At 41.3% G+C, this 21,938-nt stretch overlaps 1 protein-coding gene across 9 annotated transcripts in view; it reads left to right on the top strand.

Annotated features, from left to right (window-relative positions):
* KANSL3 (KAT8 regulatory NSL complex subunit 3) overlaps window positions 1-18,100 on the top strand; it is a 76,839-nt gene extending 58,739 nt beyond the window's left edge. For 8 of the 9 annotated variants that reach the window (XM_054547145.2, XM_054547151.2, XM_063713337.1 and 5 more), the window contains one exon: window positions 17,958-18,100. In XM_054547145.2, coding sequence (XP_054403120.1) covers window positions 17,958-18,014 — 57 coding nt within the window. In that variant the 3' untranslated portion in view covers window positions 18,015-18,100. Of the gene's footprint in view, window positions 1-11,888; window positions 11,959-17,957 lie in introns of all 9 variants that reach the window. The other variant, XM_063713334.1, reaches the window with a different exon arrangement.
* Window positions 18,101-21,938: the final 3,838 nt, after the last annotated feature.

Raw genomic sequence — 21,938 nt, 5'->3', positions numbered from 1 at the left:
GGGTGAGTGGGAGGTTGGAAATAAATACTTCCATGTCTTCTCTTGCCTCTCATCACCTGCTGGAAGCCAGAGGATAATGCAGTTCTTACAGGTCAGCCTCCTGGGGTAGTTTCCTAGGGCGCAAAGCAGGGATGTGAGGGAGAAGGATGGATTTGGATGGGCAACCAGAATATCTGACCTGATAGATGTATTTTTCAGCTGGAAAAAGCATACATATTGAGAGTAGAAATGTTGGCAAGTATAGAAAAGCATAAAGAAGAAAAAAAAGAATATCTATAATCTCATCAACCAGAAGCATCGTCTGTTTACATTTTAGTGTGTTTGTTTCTAGTCTTTTTCCATACATATTTTTCAGTAGTTGGGATCACACCATGCATGTAGTTTTTTATTAGTTTTTGTAGTGAGTTGGCACCAGAATTTCTCTTGCGGAAGAGAGCTTTTGGTTTGGGGAAGATTCCTTGAGAAACTGGAATAGATGATATGGCTCTGACTGTAAGGTATTAGTAGCTAAAGCAAAGGATGGTTAGTATCTCTGTAGGAGAGAGTGGATTTGTTTATATTTACTGGTGCTTTTGAAGAGAAGGTGGCTAGGGAAGCATCCTGATGGCAGGGTGGCCAAGGGGCAGATTCAGAATGGCCTACAAAACTGATGACTTGTTCTCCCATTCTTCATACCACTAGAATTACAGTGTTGTGGAAGACTTGGGGGAGATCCCTTTCTCAGGGAGGGATGGGCATGTAGCCCAGTCCTGGCTAGTGAGTTTTAAGGGGACTGTGCCAGAGGCTACTGGGAAGGGTTTCCTCCTGATAAAAAGGGAGGGACATGTGAGGAGAAATTCTCTGCCCTGCATTGACCTTTGTTTCCTGCCCCAACTTGCAACTTGAAGAGAAAGGCCAAGGATTAAGAATTAGGACTCATTAGGCCGGGCACGGTGGCTCACACCTGTAATCCCAGCACTTTGGGACACCTGTAATCCCAGCACTTTGGGAGGCCGAGGCGGGCGGATCATGAGGTCAGGAGATCGAGACCATCCTGGCTAACACGGTGAAACCTCATCTCTACTAAAAATAGAAAAAAATTAGCCGGGTGTGGTGGCGGGTGCCTGTAGTCCCAGCTACTCGGGAGGCTGAGGCAGGAGAATGGCGTGAACCCGGGAGGTGGAGCTTGCAGTGAGCCAAGATCGCGCCACTGCACTCCAACCTGGGTGACAGAGCTAGACACTGTCTCAAAAAAAAAAAAAAAAAAAGAAAAGAAAAAGAAAAAAAAAGTTAGGACTCGTTAGCCAGGCAGGTACACGCCTGTAAACTCAGCTACTCAGGAGAAGGGAGGATCACTTGAGACTGGGAGTTCAAGACCAGCCTGGGTAACATAGTGAGACCCCTGTCTCCAAAAAAAATTTTTTTTTTAATTAGCCAGACATGGTGGCATGCACCTATAGTCCTAGTTACTCAAGAGACTGAGGTGGGAAGATTTCTTGAGCCCGAGAATTCAAAGCTTCAGTAAGCCATGACTGAGCTACTGCACTCCATATCCTGGGTGATGGAGCAAGACCCTGTCTCAAAAAAAAAAAAAAAAAAAATTAAAAAAAGAATTAGGACCCTGGCCGCCATTCTCAGCTCTGTGTCTGTGTCATTTGTTAATTCTGAGTCCTGCTTGCATCTTGGCATTGATTCCACCCACCCGCTCCTCCCCCAAGTAGGGAGAACAATAACAATGCTTACATTCAAGTTTTATCCTAGGCCGTCATTACTGGTATTCTATAGTTCAGGGAAAAACTGAGGCACAGAGAGGTTAAGTAACTTGCCCAAGTCGCACAGCTGATAAGTGGCAGAACCATAGCCGAATTCTGGCAGTCCACTGCAAAGCCCACTCTCAAGCAATCTCTAATCGCAATGACTTGGCTCCCAGGGTTGTGGTGGGTAAGCCTGCTGTGCTTGGAAACTGAATAGTAGCTCGTGGCCTATCCATGATAGGTAAAGGGTTGATTGGTTGCAAACCTCTTACCTAAATGGCCTGTAAAAGCACACACAGTGTGCTTGCTCACAGTGCCCAGAGACCATGTGGGAGGTGCCATATATGGGTGGTAACAGGCAAGGAAGAGGGAGTATCTTTACCAAATCTGGTTTTGAGGAAGAATTGTATGTCATGTTATATTGACAGTCTGGCTAATTGGATGGGTAGATGGCTCCTACATGGGTGTCGTAGGCTCTGGCAATGCTGGGCATCCCATTTTCCCATAACTTGTCAGGCTTAAAGTGATTACTGAGGAAGGTGGAAACCAGGCTTGCCCACTTGGTTCTTGGTCCATGTGTTCAGACTTCCCTAGAGAGCACCTGTCCTGGAGGATCTAAGCCAGGGCTTCTCATGGTGAGCCCTCTCCGAGAGTGGAGAAGCAGACCAAGGCAGTGGGGAGTGGGACTCTTATGTGGATCATGCCCAGCACCAAATGAGATTGACTCCAGATTAGGTCAGCAGTCATTCTAGACCAGATGGTCCCTATGGAAAAAAAGTGGAGAGTTAGAACAGGGAAGGATGAACAGCAAAAGATGCAAAGGAGAGGGAAAACTGTAACAAGAGACAATAATTTCAAAAATCTGTAGGTTTGTCTTTTTCCCTCTCTTCCTAAGCAGTTTAGTCCTAAAGCCATTAAATAATGCACAGCCAAAAAGGAAAATATTCATGCATGTGGCAGGGGGAGAAGCCAGCACTAACTTTTGCTGGAAGTCTTTACCAGACTTCCTTTGCATGAAGCAGTAGGAGCAAGTGGCTGCTTGACCGGCTTGAGCTCTAAAGTGTGTTTGTGGTATGAAGTGTTCTCAGAGAAACCGAAATCAGTGTGGTCACACATCATCATTGCCTCTTCACGTCCTCCTGAAGTTTGCTGTTTGTATTGCTTCCAGTGCGTGTTGCTGTTCAACAGTACCCTTGGTTTCAGCATAGTTGCTATGATGAAGAAAACCTGTTAGAATCTGCCTTTTTTTTTTTTTCCAGAACTGTTGGAAACATTGAATAATTCCATGTACTCTAAAAGGAAATAAAGTAGTTTGGGTAATTTGGACCCAAAGACTCCTAAGGAATCTAGGAATTCAGTTACATAGAAGGTCACTTTCTTTCACTAGCTTTTGCCTCCAAACCTGCAGGAGAAAACCAGCTGAAAAGGAATACACATATGAGTGGGGACTGCACCTGAGCACCTCACGAGGCTCCTTTCAGAACCCTCAAACCGAGCATTCACAATATTCACGTGGACTAGGTCTGGGTCATTTGGAGGGAGAGAAGGTGTGGGCTGGCTGAGTTGTCTGGGTGGTTTCTAGTCAGTGTTTACACTCTGGGGCTTGCGCTGCGGCTCCTGCGCCTGTCATGCACCCAGTTTCCCAGAAGCTTCCGGGGTTAAGTTGTCAGTGTTGAGAGGCAGTGCTAGTGCAGACTTGACTTTGTGATGGTCTGTGGGGGAGAATGTTTTAGGCCCTGGGACAGTGCAGTTTAATGACTGAAACAGGAATGTTTGAGTCAAATCGACTTGGGTTGGATCCACACTCTCTTATTGGTTGTATTGTTTGGTCAAGTCGTTTAACTGCTTTAAGACTCAGTTTCCCCATCTGTAAATGGGTGTAATCATGATACATGCCTCATAGGGTTGAGATGGAGGTTAGTAACACATAATGTGCTGGGTAGGTACTCCAACCTCAGTTGTTAGTAATAATTATATTACATAAATAATTGAGAGACTGAGCTTTACAATACGAGCAAACATTTTTATGTCCTAGCTTTTTTCTTTTGTAAACTTGTAAAAGTCTTTATTATTAGAGTCAAAGTAGGTTTAAAACGCTTACCTTTCTGTGGACAAGATTAAGGCAACATGAAGTACATCTGGCTCATGCTGTAGCTCACCAGGTCTGTTTGTTGCTATGTCCACAAAAGAATGTGGGGAGAAACGTTAGCAGTGTGGGTGCTTCCTGCCTCCCTCCCTGGCCTCTGTGTCCAGTCTGCCCTTCTCCCCTCCCTTCCTACACATCTCTGTGTCTGCTCTCCTTGCTGTTCTCTCTGTCACCACCCTGGCTAGCTCAAGCTGCTGTCTGTTCCATGGACTGCCATGTGGCTCTGCACAGCTCTGCTGGTCCTCACCCTGGGGCCTTTGCTGCCTCAGAGAGAGGGGTCCTCAGCAAACAGATGGGATCTTGTCAGTACCCTGCTTAAGACATGGGTGGCCCTTGGCTCTCAGGGTGAAGAACACCAGGCCCTTCGAAACATGCCACCACCCATGTCTCTTGTCTCATTTCATCTCCCAGCCCTCCCCTCAGCCACAGGGTCAGGCCCTCTTGCTTTTGAGCCTGGTTTCTTGGATCAGACCCAGTGTTTCTGTCTCAGGAAGCTTGCCCCTGCTGTCCTGCTCCCCTCCCTGCCGTCAGCATCCACTCTGCACCCTACTTTCTACTACTTGACATGTTTTAAATTGTGATTATATGGTTGATACCAGTGTCCCCTACTCGACTGCAGGCTCCACGAGGCCACTGAGTCTCTGCTGCTAAGAGCAGACCCCAGCCTAGGTTAGATGCTCACTAAAGGTATGTGAGGTGTACACCTGGGTTGGGGGCACACCAGGCATCCTTGTGTGTCGTTTCTTATACTTGGCTGATGACAGACCCTCCGCATGTGACTTTTGCTTTTTTCTCATCCACTTTAAGCCTGTGTTCCCAGTTTGGAAAGCCCATGCCTCTGCCAGTCTCATCCCCTTGACAGGTCCTCACCATGCTCACGCGTCTCCTCCACGTGAACTGTCCTGAACTTGCTCTCTCACCACCCAGACCCTGCCTAGGCTTCCAGTCCCTGCCAACCAGAGATGTCTTGGTAGACACTCTTCTAGATGCTGGGGAGGGTGTGGGCACATACAATGTATGTACATATGTGGTCTTTTCATGTGAAATAGAATCTCATAGCTTGTATCCTATGGTCTTTTTTTCATTCTATGGTAGATCATGAACACACATTTTTATGCCAAATACATGTTTACATTATCATCTTCAGTTGCCATCAGTCACTCTGGCATAGTAACACTACATAGGAAATAAAAGTTTTTGAAAAACTTTTGTCTTTAGGGCTAGATACCCTTAAATTTCTAAATTCTATTTGTGTCATTGAATTGAACTTTTATATCAGAGTTAGGAAAAAGTAATAAATAAAGGGATAATATAGATATCAGAAACGTGGCCATACAGCTTGTTATGTGTGTTGTTGTCTTTAAGATTAGACTTCACACAAAACCTGGGGAGTATTTTGATAACCTGGTAAAAACAATTTTGAAGTGAAAGTTGATGTGTTGACAATATTGGCTATAGTTATGAACCTATACTGGGGTGGGGCAGGAATTGTGGTTTATTTTTTAAGACACACCCCTTGAATTCCAGGGCAGGGAGAAGAACCGTTTTTGTTCTTTCTGGTCTTCAGAATATCGGAACTGTTAGCTTGCAAGTAACTGTTACATTTCTCCTCTCACACAGAAGTATTTAACCTATTGGATTTTTTTGTAATGACGGTTTAGTTTAGAAATATGCTGAGCAGATATAGATACGCTAGAATCTATAGCGTATAGTTGTATGTATAGTTGGTGGACAGGCAGAACGGATAGAAACAATATCTAAAAAGTGATTTCAATACATATATATGTATCTAGTTTTAAGTCAAATTATGGGAAAATCTGGATTTGTGGAAAAGCTCTCATTTGTGAAGAGTACCACTAGAATTCCTTTTAAAAATAAGTTCATTTAGGGAAAGAAAAATTATTCTATGTGCTAAAGTTTTAGCTTTATATGTAGTTTTCCAGAAGCAAGTTTACTACATTGAGTGAGATACCCTCTATTTTGCCCTCAGGGAGGAAAAGTGCAGTCCTGCTGCAAGCTTCTGTCTGTGTTCCTTCCCTGAAAGGTCAGCGCTCTGTTGAGGAGGACCCTCTGTTCTCTTTGGGCGGGGTGGGGGGTATGCTGGGGCTAGGGTGATCAGCATGCCTTTTTGTGGTCCTTATCTACTCTAGAGCTCTTATCCTCAAGCAGCTTTGTGACCAAAGAGAAGGTGTTCATGGAGAAGGATCTGGGGAGCCCAGAGGCTGTTCAGGGTTCTCCTCCACACCCCAAAGGCCTGGCACACTGGTGCCTTTGGGAAATTGCTGAATGTGCAGAGCCTGCCCATGTGTACCTGCTTTATTCAGGAATGAGATTTCTGACTATATGAAGAAGGAGAAAAGTGTGCTTAGTCAGAGAGTCATGTTGCACAGGTCCTGTCTGAAAACCAAGTAATGTTAGCCTGCAGAGAAGACCATGGAGGTCACCTAATTCAGCCACTTCTGATCCAAATGGAACAATGGAGGACTGTGATAGTTAAATGACTTCCTGTGTACTTATAAGGTAGTTACAGCAAGGGAGTTTCCAAACGTGGAACTGTCAGCTAAATATCTACTGGTCACCTCTTGTATCCTTCCACTAACCTACCTTGTACTCTCCCTTGGCCTCTTGAAAATGTGGGATTGGATAGGTTACTTAGAATTTCATTCTAAATTATTTGGAAATATACCTGGAAAATATGCATATTGTATCAGTGGCTTTTGAGAACATTTGTTAATGGTCTAAATTGAAGACTGTTGATGGCCCCTTGTTGCTGTTTGTGGAAGAGGCTGCTGTATGAGAATGACACAGGCAAGTTTGCATGGGCTTTTTTTTTTTTTTTTTTTTTTTTGATATAGGGGTCTTACTCTGTCACCCAGGCTGGAGTGCAGTGGTGTGACCATAGCTCACTGCAGCTTCGAACTTCCAGGCTCAAATGATCATGATCCCCCCATCTCAGTCTCCCTAGTAGTTGGGACTACAGGCACTTGCCACCATGCCCAGCTAATTTTGTATTACTTGTAAAGATAAGGTCTCACTGTGTTGCCCAGGCTGGTCTCAAACTCCTGGGCTCAAGCTGTCTGTTCACCTCGGCCTCCCACATTGCTGGGATCCCAGGCATGAGCCACCACACTGGCCTCACATGAGCTTTAATGACAGCTCAGCCTATCCACTCAGATGTGTCAGAGGTCCAGGAAGCCTGATTGAGGAGAAAGTTCAGAGGGCCTTGTAGACAGTTGCAGTATTATCTGCTTGTGAGTAGGACCATATTTTGGTGATTTTTTTTTTTCCACACAGTGAACAGTTTTTGTGGACAGTTGCTTCTGCCTTCTCATACTCTCTGCTCCAGTTAGCTTGACCTTGAGCCTACTCACAATGGTACACCATTGACCCCTTTTCTGCAGCAGATATATAGCCCTGTTCTTCCTTCAAATTTATAGCCTAGAGCACTCTTGAGAGGCCTCACTTAGGAAGACAGCTTGGCTGGCAAATAAATGTTTGCCAGATGAATGTGTGTTGGACATAGTATGGAGGGATATTCTTGCTTTATTAGATAAAATTTGATTTTCCCTGTAAATGATTATTTATGAGATAAAACATAAACTAAAAATGATTCATTTCCATCAAGTGCAAAGTTAGCTGCAAAACATAACATTCTTCTTTTATGTCACACAGGGAAATTAATGGCCTGGAAATGTACAGCTGCTCAACCAGTTTACGGGCCATTAGTACCTGGTATACTGGCAGTGAGCTCCAGTGAGCCATAGAAACCAGCTTGCAGCTTTCTTAACTCTGTATAGGAGAAATAATTGATGATTCAGTAATATTAATGATCATATTTACAGCTTGATGTTTAATTAGGTTTCTTTACCCTCTTATATCTGAAGGGATTAATTGCAATAGGATGCCAAAAGCTGGACTATGACAAGTTTAGGCAAAAATCCAGGCTAATTTTTTATTCTTATCACAAATGGAAAATGTTTATACTTGTGGAAGGTACTGTTCAACTCCACAAATATGAAAGCTTCAGAGTTTTAGTCTCACCAAGAAAGTAAATTTTTCCAAAACTGTAGAACAAGTGTGTCTTTTAAAATCTCATTTAGGTAACATTGAGTGTTACATGCAGAAATGAAAAAGCTTCAAAAATCTGGAGATTTCTTCTCAAACATGACATTGTAAAATGATTAGGCTCTCAAAATTAATTGGTTGCACAACTAAAGCATAAAGCTTATTTAACAAACATGACTGTCTTCCATGTCCCTGGCCCTATAGATGCAGCAGTAAGTGGGATATGGGGTTTAGAAAGGTTTCTCAGAAGAGATGATCCTTGTAGTGAGTCTTAGTGGGATGATCAGGAGCTAGTCCTGCCAGTGATCCTTCTTCCAGTCTTACCAAGCCATATGTGCAAAGGCTAGAAAGTGAGAGGAAGCACAGTCTGTCCAGGGAACTCCTGGAGTCCAGTCCTCTCAGCTGGGATGGGGGTGTGAGATCTGCTGGAGTCAAAGTACAGATTCAAGGAGAACCCAACAGTTTGGAAAAAAGGACAAAAAGTTGTAATTAGGGCCAGACCAACTGTTAAGGCAAATGTCTTATTCCCAGTTTTTGTTAACTGTTGTTCCTTGAGAACCACTGGGCATGTGGGGGAAAGCCCCAGGAGTTTTATGAGGTAGTAAATTCCCCATCACTGCAAGTGTCCATGAAGAGACAAAATCCCAGGTCGTAGATATTGTATAGGGATGAGGCCATGGGGAAAATTACAGTGGGGAATTCTGCATTGAATGAGAGTCTGGACTGACCTTCAAAGATTTTTTTAGAGTGTTAAAATGAAAAATATCTCTATTTGGAAACCTGCAGAAAATGCATTTATACAGGCCTCCGTCTGTACTGTCAAAATCATGCTAAGACAGTTATTTGAAATTTAAAACCCTTTTAAATAGGGCCTGATCTGAGAATTCAGGCATAATTAATAATTCCATCTCCATGGGAAAGTGCATTTGAAAGGAAAAATAGATGGGGACTCCTCCCTGTCTTTGTCATGGCCCTGCTGTGTGTGCTGGGTGTTTGCCCATCTGACCCCCTTCCGTGTGCTGATGTGCTGCTGTCTGAAGAGTGCTGGGGAGGGAAAACAGTCCTCTCTCTCTCTCTCTCTCTCTGTCTTCAGTGAAAAGATCCTGGTTAGGTGGGGCACGGTGGCTCATGCCTGTAATCCCAGCCCGTTGGGAGGCTGAGGCGGGCAGATCACAAGGTCAGGAGATCAAGACCATCTTGGCCAACATGGTGAAACCCCATCTCTACTAAAATACAAAAAATTAGCCAGGCGTGGTTGTGCGTGCCTGTTAATCCCAGCTACTTGGGAGGCTGAGGCATGGGAATCGCTTGAACTTGGGAGGTGGAGGTTGCAGGGAGGTGGAGGTTTCAGTGAGCTGAGATCGCACCACTGCACTCCAGCCTGGCGACAGAGCAAGACTGTGTCTCAAAAAAAAAAAAAAAGATCCTGGTTAAAAGGGCCTTCCCCAAAGGCCCAGAATTTAATTTTACTCAGTTGTGGCAGTTTCATCAGAACATAAGCATTGATTTGCTGAAGTTCCTGTTTGTCAGTACAGCCTTTTTAAAAGTCAGAGGGCAAGAAAGCTCATTTGTTTAATGGCTTGGTTACTGCTCTCCCCCGCCCCGTCTCACCCCCTGCACATCCTTTTAACACTAGTCTCATCAAATGCAGGATTCATCCTACACAGTTAGGTGTTTCCTGTCTGGTTAACCTTTAGTAGTCACCAAGTTCTTTTCCCTTGTCAGCAAGCTGCATTAATTTTTAAAAACTCTTTTAAAGATAAGCAATTACTTAATTTCCTATGGAGACAGGTCATATTTAATGTTGGGATTTCTGTATTTGCAATGAATATACAATTGATTTGCATTTTATTCATTAGGCGTCTATTCTGTGTTGATGGTGGGGGAAAACAAGGAAGATTAGTGGTTATTTCTGTTCTTTTTTTTTTTTAACTTGTCTTGATTTTAAAAATGAAGGCTGGGCACGGTGGCATACGCCTGTAACCCCAGCAATTTGGGAGGCCAAGGCAGTTGGATCACTTGAGGGTTGGAGTTTGAGACCAGCCTGGCCAACATGGCAAAACCCCATCTCTACTAAAAATTCAAAAATTAGCCGGGCATGGTGGTGCAAACCTGTAATCCCAGCTACTGGGGAGGCTGAGGCACGAGAATCGCTTGAACCTGGGAGGTGGAGGTTACAGTGAGCCGAGATTATGCCACTGCACTGTAGCCTGGGTGACAGAGGGAGACTCTGTCTCAAAAAACAAAACAAAACAAAACAAAAAAACAGACAGAATTGCATACTTCAGGAGTTCTAAATTAAAATGTTTCTATTAGTGTAAACTAAATTGTTTGGTATTTAAATCTTCTAAATTCTATTTGTTTTTGAGTGGCAATATATTCAAAGTTCAGAAGCTGTAGAGTGGTGTGTAGTGGAAATGCTTCCTTCTGCTCCTGTCTCCCCAGGTCCCTCAGAAGCAGCCAGTATTACCAGTTTTTTGTGTACCCTTCCAGAGACAGATGTAACTGTCAACTGATTTTTTAAAACGTGTTTCATCACTCGTTAAATCTAGTGTAGTGACAAAAATGGTAAATTTTTTCCCTGCATCTTTAAAAACATATGCTGTGTTTGAATGTCAATTATGAAAAGTCATTTGTTTTTCCTGGGGCCGTGGACCTAGCGTAACAAATGGTAGCCCTCAGGGGAACTAACATCTATGTCCTGAGTGAAGGAATAAGATGTAGACTTCCCTTTCCTATGGGTTGCCTTAATTTTTGTATATATAGAGCAGATTCTCTCAGAGATGGGAGTAACTCTCTCTTAGTGTAAAAATATTATCAGACCCATTTCTCTGTGCTCTTGTCGAGAAGGTTCTAAAAGGAAAAGAGGCTGGTATAAATTGCCCAGAGAGAAATTCCTAGAACCATGCAGTCAAACTACTGTCTAAGAGCTTGCTGGGAGGTAGCTTGTGTTTGTGGTGTGATCCTGTGTTCCCAGTGGGACTGAAGTGGATTGGAGGGCCGTGCTTGTGCCTGCTGTTGGGTAGCATCACTTTGAGCTGGATGACGAAGGACTTGCCCCAAACCCGTCCTCTATTGTCCACATCCCCACACCCAAAACCTTCCTAACATTGTCACTTTCTGAGGTCAAATGTACAGATAAATACAGGGTATATAGGACCCATTCCACCTTAAAGCCAACAGCATTGTGTCAGCTGGGGTGGCCTGCCCTACGAGAGGGCATTAGTCACAGCCAGTAATTATAATGAATGAAGGAAGAAACCATCTTCCTTTCAGTTATGAATTTTTCAGTAATATTTAATGAGGGGTGGGTGGACCAAAGACACTTCCTTCCCTTCTGAAGAGGATTTAGAGTAGAGTGGTAAGGGGGAGGAATTGGACTGCTTTCCTTTAGAATTCTGCCCCTCCTCTCCTTTTTAAGGAAAATGTCCCTAAGGAGCTCACTATAACCAGGTGGTTCTTTAAACTGACAACTGCCTGTGAAGTGTTGATGGATTTCCTGGCAAATAAAACAGCAGGACCCTTCTTTAGCGACTACCTTACTGGAGCTTTTTTGCTCAATTTTAGTTCAGAGTGGTCCTGGCAAGGTTTTTAAAGGAATTGGTGTGGTTATTCATAACAATTAAATTTTGCTTATTAATAAACAAGTAACCTGCCTTCTTGGTCACCAACTCCCCCCTCCCCAAGGTGCGAGGCCCAGAGATAAGGCAAGTTGTGCCTTGCTGAGGAGGGTGTGTACCAGTGAGAAACAGGAAGCTGTGCTTCAGCAGCTTGGCCTGCCTGGAGGTTTCTAAGGCTGAGTCAGGTGTGCTGAGGTCCCTCAGCAAGGGACACTGCTTTCCCCTGGCAGCCACACTGCTCAGCATAAATGCTTTAAAGTGTCAGCAAATGATGTGTGGAGAGAAGTATGACTGCATTACAGCTTAAAGAGCTTTCACATTCAGGTCTCTACAGGAGAAGACGAGATCGTCCCGATAGTTTGAGAGTAAATGGGTTACCGGAGGAAGAGCTAAGGTGAGTGCAAAGTCATGGTTGGCTAAAGGTCAAGATATCTAATCTAGTAAGTGCAGGGGGGATTCATGCCTAAGTGGATGCAGCGTTGGGAAGTACTCATTGAAAAGTAACCTCTTAGTCTGTAATTAAAGACTGAACACAATATCAAGATTGTACTGATTGGAACTGTGCAAAACCAGAATACTTTTGCCCATTTCTTCACAAATCCTTTAAGTTGTTTTACCCCTTCTCCAAACCTGCAGTGTTGTTATGTCTTTAAAAATTATATAATCACCAGAAATATTTTAAATTGAAAACAATTGATTTTTCCCCTTAGTTTAAAGAGAGTTTTCTTTGGCTGATTGGAACATGTTTTTGTCTGTGTTTTGATGAAGGTGGGTAGTTTGTGGTGGTTTGGGGTTGGGGGAGGGGTGTCATGGAGATTGTTACTGAAATGGTGTAACAAAGGAATGCAGTGGAACTATTGAATGTAGCCTAGGAAGGAAGGACATCAAAAATCTGGAAACCTTTTTAACTAAAAAGGTTAGAGTTCTTGGCTTTCAAAGTGAATTTCCCTGAAACAACACAATTTTATTTTTTTGTTGCAACTACTGAAAATTTCTTAGATTTGAGGTTCTGAAAGCCTCTACAACATTAAGCCTATGTGTTAAAATACTGCGTTAACTGAAGGGTTTAGATTTTCTCTGTTCCTGGGATGTTCCTGTTTTACTGATGATAGAAGGCTGCAGTAAAGAGAGACTTCCTTTTTTTAAATTACATTTACTGTTTAGTACTTTAATTTGGAGGTCTTGATTTAAGTGTTTGAATATTCTGATTAGATGGCGGGAAGGTTATCTATACTTTGTGTACTATTGTTCTTTTTCCTACAAACTAACTTCCAGAGTTTATTTTAAATTCTCTATTTAAATGTAACAAGGACAAATTGACAAGCTTAAAACTTCTCTATTAAATTTGTATTTGTCATAGACAGCTATACTACAGTAACTGTAATTTGCTAAAGAAACATTTATTTTAAAATTGTTGACTCACCAATTTTTGAAGAGGGTAGCATTAAAGGACTGTTATTGATACTAACATTATTAGAACTTATTGCCTACTATGTCAGGTGTCTCTTAGCTGCATTTAATATATTAACTTTGAATTGACTGGATTAAACAATTTAAAAGTCTCAGAGTTTAAATTGTTATGAAGTTTGTATGTGAGGTTAGTGAAAATATTGAGCTCTATATTGCTAACCAGATAGACAATTGGAAGTGATCTCCAAAACCAACATTTATCGGTAGACTCCAGTCTACAATGGATCCAAGAGTGAAGTTACCAAAAACAGTTTTAATTTCAGATTTCGGGGTTTGGAGGAATTCCCTTTTTTAAAAAAATTAAGTTATATAAAAAAAATTCTAAACCAATCTTTTCTTTATTTTCAGACAATAGCCAAAGTACTCATGAGTAAAATAAGGTATTTGCCAAGGAGGTAGTTATTTACATAGTTATAATGCTGTTTCAAACAACCAGATTTTTTTTTTTTTTTTGCTTAGAATTTAATTAAAAGAGGAAGAATAATTCTTAAGTATTGCCTGTTTTAGTTGTTTAAAGAGAAATATTTTGTCACCCATTCTGGTGATGTAGTTATCTGGCCATAGAAGGGACTTGTATTTCTGCCACTTTTGTCCCCTAATGTAGAGAAAATGATCATTTTCCTTATTCAGAAGTATAGGTTAGCCAAGAAAGGTAAACCATTGTCTGTTTATGCCTGGATTTTTTTTTTTTAATCAGCTTAGGTAATATTTTTTTTTTACCCTAGTTATACTAAGCCTATTTTCAGGATTAAATGAGGTTTCTGAGCTAATAGGAATCAGAGAGAGTAAGGACTTTGAAGTTAGGTACACCAGAGTTTCAGTACCACTCAGTTGGACAAGTTATATAATCTTTTTAAGCCTTGGTTTATTCTTTTTTTAAAAAAATAAGGATAAAAATAACTACTATTATTGAACATTATTTACTCTCTCACAGAATTCAAACCACCAATTCAGTGAGGCAGGTGGCATTGTTATCTTGCGAATAGTGCCATACAGTTAATTCATTGTTTAATTTTTATTGAGTGCCTACTATTTGCAAAGTAAAGATACAGTGAGGAATAAGACACAGGCCTCGCCACAGGAACACCCACCTAGGTTTGGGCATATTGAATATGACCACAGATTTTCTCTCCATGAGCAATTATTTGATTTTGAATATATGTGCTATCAAACATCTGTCATACTATCTCAAATATTGCATAAGACCCATTCCAACTCTCATTCCTTCTTACTCACGTGTTCGTTTCTTGTTATGTTTGTGGACTCTTAACAGAAAAACTTTCAGAGACTAAAATTGGCCATGGCCACTGCCAGAAAACATTTTTTTCTCTTAAAGTTTAAATAAAAGGCTGTGCTCTGAAACATGAGATGCATGTGCTTAAAGAGCACTGTAATACACATGAAAATAGTTCTGGTGTCAAACTTGAAATTGTTCAAAACTGAAGCAGGTAAAAGGTGGCATGACAAACACTGGGCTTCGTAGACTTTTGTTTTAAAGTATTAAATATGACTTGAAACTGACTTTATTCACATACTTTGTACAGTGGAGCATTACCCACTGTGTTTGGTGGTTATAGTTAGCGTGAAGTGACACAAGTGACATGCTTGTTCCAGTGGGTCGGAAGCCCCAGACCTTCACAAGGCATTGACCCTTTTTTCCCTGAAGTTTTTGGTGTCCCAAAATAACATCTAAGATATACCCAGGTACCTATACTTACTCCTTTAGCTATTCTATCTTTTAAGGTGTGTTGCACTCAAACATAGTTGTTTTTTGAGAATACCTGAATGACAAACACACCTGAGAAATTCCTCCCTTTAAAAATTCTCAAAGTCACTTTTTCTCTGCCTCAGATAGAAGGGATCTATAAATAACTGATTAGAAACAGTACAAAATTCAAGTTTCTCCTGGTTGGGTTCAAAACCAGGAGATATAGGGTTCAAAACCAGGAGATATAATATAGGGGCTGGTGGCTGGATGCAGTGGCTGACGCCTATAATCCCAATACTTTGGGAGGCCAAGGCAGGCAGATCACTTGAGGTCAGAAGTTCAAGACCAGTCTGGCCGACGTGGTGAAACCCCATCTCTACTAAAAATACAAAAATTAGCTGGACGTGGTGGCACGTACCTGTAGTCCCAGCTACTGTGGAGGCTGAGGCAGGAGAATCGCTTGAACCCAGGAGACAGAGGTTGCAGTGAGCCGAGATCGTGCCACTGCACTCTAGCCTGGGTGACCGAGCAAGACTATGTCTCTAAATAAATAAATAAATAAATAAATAATATAGGGGCTGGTAGGCCGGGCGTGGTGGCTCACGCCTATAATCCCAGCACTTTGGGAGGCCAAGGCAGGCGGATCACCTGAGCTCAGGAGTTCAAGACCACTCTGGGCAACATGGGGAAACACAGTCTCTACTAAAATACAAAAAAGTAGCCGGGTGTGGTGGCGCACACCTATAGTCCCAGCCAGTGAGGATGCTGAGGCACAAGAATTGTTTGAGCCTGGAAGGCAGAGGTTGCAGTGAGCCGAGATCATACCATTGCACTGCAGCTTGGGCTACAGAGTGAGACTCTGTCTCAAACAAACAAACAAAAAATATATATGGGGCAGGTGAACTATGACCCTCAGGCCAAATCTGTCCTGCTGCCTTTTTGTGTATGGCCCATGAGCTCGGGATGGATTTTACATTTTTGAATGGTTGAAAAAATAATGAAAATATTTTTCACATGTGAAATACATGAAATTCAAATTTCAGTGTCCACAAATGAAGTTTTACTGGAACATAGCCATGCTTATTTGTGTGTGTTGCCTGTGGTAGTTTTGTGCTACGTTGGCAAAGTTGAGTTGTGACACAGACCAATGTGGCCCACAAAGACAAAAATTATTTACCTTCAGGCCCTTCACAAAAACCTGGGCTGACCCCTGGTCTAGTGCTGAGATAAGAATTCCTAGAGCTTTCCCTTTTCCCTGTTGCTTCGGCCATGCTTCTGCCCTCCTCACTCCCTCACCTCCCAGTTAAGTTTATCTTGCCTGGATAAAATCAGGGCTATGTCAGCCATTTGAAAAGAATATGAATCCAAAAAAAAAAAAAAAATGCAGTTTGAAATTTGTATCCCTAATAGTTTAGGAGTAAAGTGAAAATGTGAAGTTGCCACACAGCGGCAGCGAGCTCTTTGCTTCTTAGACCTCCTTTCCTCCTTTCCTGCAGCGTTGACCTTGAAGTAGTACCCTTCTCCTGATTCCTGGATGGATCAGGTTAACCAAGAATGGAATTGCAAAGAAATGTAACCTTTACTTTCTGGTTATAGAATAAACCTTCCAAGCTCATATTTTTATAGATATAGCATATAAAATCATTTTTAAGTGGTGGGAATGTCCTTGCTTTGGTTTGAGAGCGAAAACTCAGATCATGTGTTCCTGACTAGTACATTACCATTAATTGAACCCCTGTTATAGGCCAGGCACTGCATTAAATAAGGGCTTTTGTATGTGTGGGCCCACCACTTCTCATGATCCCGTAAGGTAGAAAGAACTGAAGCCTATAAAAGTGGTCATCATTATGAAACCAGTTTCTGTCTTTGATTCAAATAAGTTAGTGCTTAGAATTCAGTCAACGTTGGAGTAGCTCAGCTTAGGCTGTGTGTTTCTTGCATACCTCTTTTGCAGTTTGCTGATCACTTTTTGGCCCAACTTTTAACTGAAAAATTATGTTTGTATTTTAGTTTTAGAAATGTAGTCTGTTAGACAATAGGGATAAAATTGCAGTTTTGCCATTATCTTATTATCTGATATTATCTGTTCTTATTATTTGATGGTTCAGTGAGGGCACATTTAGTCTTCCTAACAATGAGCAAACACATGGGACGATTAATAAGAAATATTTTTCTCTTTGCTATAGGAAAGAGAAAAACCACTTGCTAGTGTTGCTTTTTAAAAGTTCATAGTGCTTTCTCCTGTATGTTTGATTGTAACCTACAAGTACTTATATTGTAATAACTGGTTTTACAGTCCCCCTCTTCACCCCCCTCACCTCTCTCCCCCATATAATAGAGAGGGGATTCTTCAAGGCAAGAGACTTTACCATATTTCCTGTGCATCTAGCACCTACTGCAGTTCAGAATCTGTTTCTCATTGAATGAGTAAAGGAATGAGAAACTAAACTGGCCTAAAGGTACCTCTTTTATTCTAGATTAAACTCTTTACACTCTACTTTTTAAGTCTTGATTATTAACTTTTTATTTATGTACAGTATCACACTGAGAGAAGCCTAAGAGATGGATGTATCTATCAGAGTATAGATCATGATTATTTTGCTTTTCTCTTTCAGTAGTTTTGGAAAGCTTAGTTTCCAAAGGGAAATGTATTCTTCAGTCATCTAAAATATTTCTGCATATAGTCATGTGCTGCATAAAACGTTTCAGTCAACGAGAGACTACAAACATGACAGTGATCTCTTAAGATTACAAGGAAGTTGCCCTATGCAGATGTGCCGTTTTAATCTTTTAAACCATATTTTTACTATACTATAATATTTTTAGCTATTTTATGTATACACTTAACCGTTGTGTTACAGTTGCCTACAGTATTCAATACAGTCCTGTGCTGTACAGGTTTGTGGCCTTGGAGCAACAGGCTATACCACATAGCCTAGGCATGTAATAGGCTGTACTGTCCAGGTTTGTGTATGTTTATGTGAACATTTGTATATTTATGATGTTCACACATGACTAAATCACCTGACAATGCATTTCTCTGATCATATCCTTGTCATTAAGCAATGTATGACTAGTAGGGGGAGTTTATGCTGAAATTAAAAATAGCAGTGTTGATGCTTAAAAATCAAGTCTGTTAAAGGAATGATAAGAAGTAAAAAGTTATTGAATAATGATCCCTTTCTGTTTTTTTTCTTTTTTTTGCACTGCTATAGGAGACATTTTGGAACGACTATAGGAGACATTTTGGAACGAACCAACCTCAACTTTAACAGAATCTATCTGTAATTTTGTTGTCAGTACACATCAAATTATCTAAATTATTTATTGTGACAATTAAATCCCAAAATATCAATAATTTGGTTGCTTTCCTGTTGGTTTTTAAAAAAGCAAACAAAATCTTAAAGTCTCAGGTATAAATTATTTATAAAAGTCAGAAAAGATAGTTGTCCAAAACTTGTGCTTTACCTACCTGACTTTGGATAGATGTTATTAAAAGGAAACAGTACTATTTATTCTACATGTATGTATCTTAGAGACACAGCAACTGATTATATGTCTGTGCTACTCATTGGCTATTCTGTGACTAAAACAAACTTTGGACGTGAATATTTTCTTATTTAAAAAAAAATCTTCTTTTAGAAGTAATTGTTAAATATATTTCACATAAATGTGAACCTCCTTCAGTTTTTTTAAATGGTTATATCTGTTTCCTAGGGCTGCCATCACCAAGTACCATAAACTGTGTAGCTTCAAACTACAGAAATTTGTTGTCTTAGATTTCTGGACACCAGAAGTCAGAAACCAGCCTGTCAGCAGGGCCATGCCCCCTCTGAACCCTGAAGGGAGATGCTTCCTTTCCTCTCTGAGCACTGGGCTTTGCCTGCAGTGCTGAGTGTTCTTGACTTGCAAGTGCCTTGCTCCTGTTTCTGCCCTTGGGGTCATAAGGCCATCTTCTCAGTGTGTCTGTCTTCACCACAGCTCTGGTCACTTTCCCTTGACTTCTTAAAATTTGACAGCAGTAATACTTTCTTCTTAAAATTTTCACCTCCATTGTCTCATCAGCCCTGCCTTTTCCTAGTTTTCCTACTGGTTACTTCTTTTCAGTTTTTCCTTTGTCTTTCAGTGTCTCCCGTGGCTCTTCAGTATGTATGGCTCAGATACCATTCATGTGCAGTCACTGTCAAATCAGGCCAGGAGTTCATTTATAGCTCTCAGTGACTAGCACCAGTTTAAACTAGGGATTTCCAGTTAATATTTGTGAATCGATAAATGAATGAAATGAGCTATGAAAGCAATTTATTGGATCATTTGTTGAAGAGGCAGTGAAATCAATGTTGCCTAGGCTGCAGTGAGCCTTCACCTCCCAGGCTCAAGCAATTCTCCCACCTCAGCCTCCCGAGTAGCTAGAATTACAGGTGCACCATCACGCCTGGCTAATTTTTGTATTTTTAGTAGACACGGGGTTTCACCATGTTGGCCAGGCTGGTCTCGAACTCCTGACCTCAGGTGATCCACCTTCCTTGGCTCCCAAAGTGCTGGGATTACAGGTGTGAGCCACCACACCCAGCCTCGGTGCATTAATTTTTGAAGAGAAATATGACAGTAATGAGTTTTATGAAAGTTCTTGTTTTTTCTGAGACAGGGTCTTGCTCTATCACCCAGGCTGGAGTGCAGTGGCACGATCTTTGCTCCCTGGCTCAAGCGATCCTCAGCCCTCCGAGTAGCTGGGACTGCATTGAAGTATTTTTTTGAAAAGCAGAATACTTCTTTGACCATATATGCTTAAAGCAATATCAATAGGTTTGGTGTCCGTCATAAGCAGCTGTGCAATTCAACAGAAACGTATTGCCATCACCTTTGTCTATCTCTATTGCCATCTGCTATTATAGCTGTTTAAAGGAAGACTGTTGTGTGGTATTGGGAGGAAATGGTACATTTTATTGTCAGAATTCTAATTGATTGGGGTAATGAGAATGAAAAAATGACAGTGTTATAGGGAAGAAGTATTTGTATGCATGGAACTAGAAACGGATCACAACTTACATGTTGGCTTCTAATTTGTAATGTTTCAACCATGTTTGGGTGGAAAGATGTATAGGATTGTTTCCAAAAAAGTTTCTTCTCTATGAATGAACCTAGGATGGTCTTCAGAGATATATATAAAGAAAGAGAGAAGACAGAGACTGAAATTGACTGCTTCAACTATAGTGAGTTAACTTTCACTCGTAATAGAAATAGCTAGAGGTTGGATTATTTCAAAAAGTCAGTCAGTGTTTTTAGAGCTTCTGATTCTCACAAGAACAGATGAAAAAATGCAAGTATCAGTTATAGAGAAGACTTTCCCTTTGAGACTCTCAGAAAAGGTGTGGGTGGTTACTGTGTTTGTTTGACATTGCATCCTTTAATGAGCTTGTTTAGCATGTGAGGAAGTGGAACTTTACCTTGGGCCTCTCTGAAGCCCAGTTTCCTCCAAATATAAAAAGAAACGCTTGGTCCATTCAGAAGCTTTAAAGAGTCATTTTTTTCCCAGACAGGATTTCCCTGTGGATTGTGGTATATGAAACAAAGTCAGCGATTCTCCGTGGAGGTGATGTGAGGAGAGAAGGCTATGTGGCCTAGACTGCAGATTCCTTTCCTGAGGCCCTTCCTTTGTCCCATGGCAGCTGCAGAGGCGTCTTGGTTTAGGAGATCAAAATTTGAAAACCAGGCGAAGGCCAGGCACTGTCGCTCATGCCTGTAATCCCAGCACTTTGGGAGGCCAAGCCGGGTGGATCACTTGAGTCCAGGAGTTCAAGACCAGACTGGGCAAATGGTGAAACCATATTTCCACAAAAAATACAAAAATTAGCCAAGTGTGGTGGTGTGCACCTGCAGTCCGGGCAACTTGGGAGGCTGAGGCTGGAGGATTGCTTGAGCCTGGGAGGTTAGGCTATAGTGAGGTGAGATCATACCATTGTACTCCAGCCTGGGCAACAGAGTGAGACCCTGTCTCAAAAAAAAAAAAAAAAAGAGAGAAAAGAAAAAGAAAACCAGAAGACAGCCTGCCTCACTTAAAAGTGTGATTTTAAAAACAGTGGAATTCAGGCATCCCTGTAGTGAGCCTTCTTTGAAATTCACTGCACTGATACAGGAAATCAGAGCTTAATTATGTCACACGTACATGCTGAAGAACTCAGGGATCCAATGATACAATGTAGGGAATTTGTTTCAAAATATTTTATGGTTGATGAGTAGATAAAACAAATTGATCACGACTTGATGACTGTTGGAGTTGGATAATGGTTCAGAGGGATTCGTTATACTCACTTGTTTAATATATGTTTGAAATCTTCAGTAATCAAAGGTTTTAAATTTTTTGAAATACATATCATGACGAATGACACAGTTTTAACGTTTCCCTTATGTGTAACTAACACATTATACTTTTTCATTTATTTATGGCTTATCTGATAAGTGGTTGTGCCCCATCCAAACATCTATCTATCCCAGTAGTCAGGAATATAACAAAGCCCCTGAGGCTCCCTCTGCTGTCAGCTACCTGTGTGTCTGTTGGGATGTAAGCCACATGAGGATTTCACCACCTGTGGCTCTAGCATGAGCAATTTGGAGGTTGAGTGGGAGGAGGAGGAAAAAAGTAGGATTCTTTACCTTAATCTAGGCTGTTGTTCTGTGGTAATCATTAAGCCTTTCATATTTTGTGTTGGATAAAAACAATATTTCTTAATGTTGTTAGAAAGTGAAAATGATATAGTGGGGGTAAAAGATTAGATTCAGAAAAATGAACATCTCAAGTTACTGCTTTTACATCTGTGGAGCAGGGATGGAATTGTTTGATTTTTCAGACAATTAAAATTTATTATGACAAGATGAAGTTGGCTTACAGAGTGTGGGACACTTAATGAGTCGGCTTCTAGCCTCTGGCTTAAGAATGGGGTAGACTAGCACCTGGCTTAAGAATGGGGTAGACTAGCCTCTGGCTTAAGAATGGGGTAGACTAGCCTCTGGCTTAAAGAATGGGGTAGACTGACTTGGACTCTCATTTAACTGAAGATTTTATTTTCTATACCTTTACTTGATAATATATACCTCTGCCCATCCCTTCCTAGTTTTGAGTGTAAGTACACTTGTTTTAAGTTCCTGAGTAAGAGTGGGTGAGGAGTCTGGGTATAGCCCACTGGACTGGGTCCAGGGTC

This window comes from Pongo abelii, chromosome 12, assembly GCF_028885655.2.
Source record: "Pongo abelii isolate AG06213 chromosome 12, NHGRI_mPonAbe1-v2.0_pri, whole genome shotgun sequence".
In the NCBI taxonomy this organism is placed as follows: domain Eukaryota; kingdom Metazoa; phylum Chordata; class Mammalia; order Primates; family Hominidae; genus Pongo; species Pongo abelii.
The sequence above is the reverse complement of the archived record's forward strand: the minus strand, read 5'-3'. Positions and strand labels throughout refer to the sequence as shown.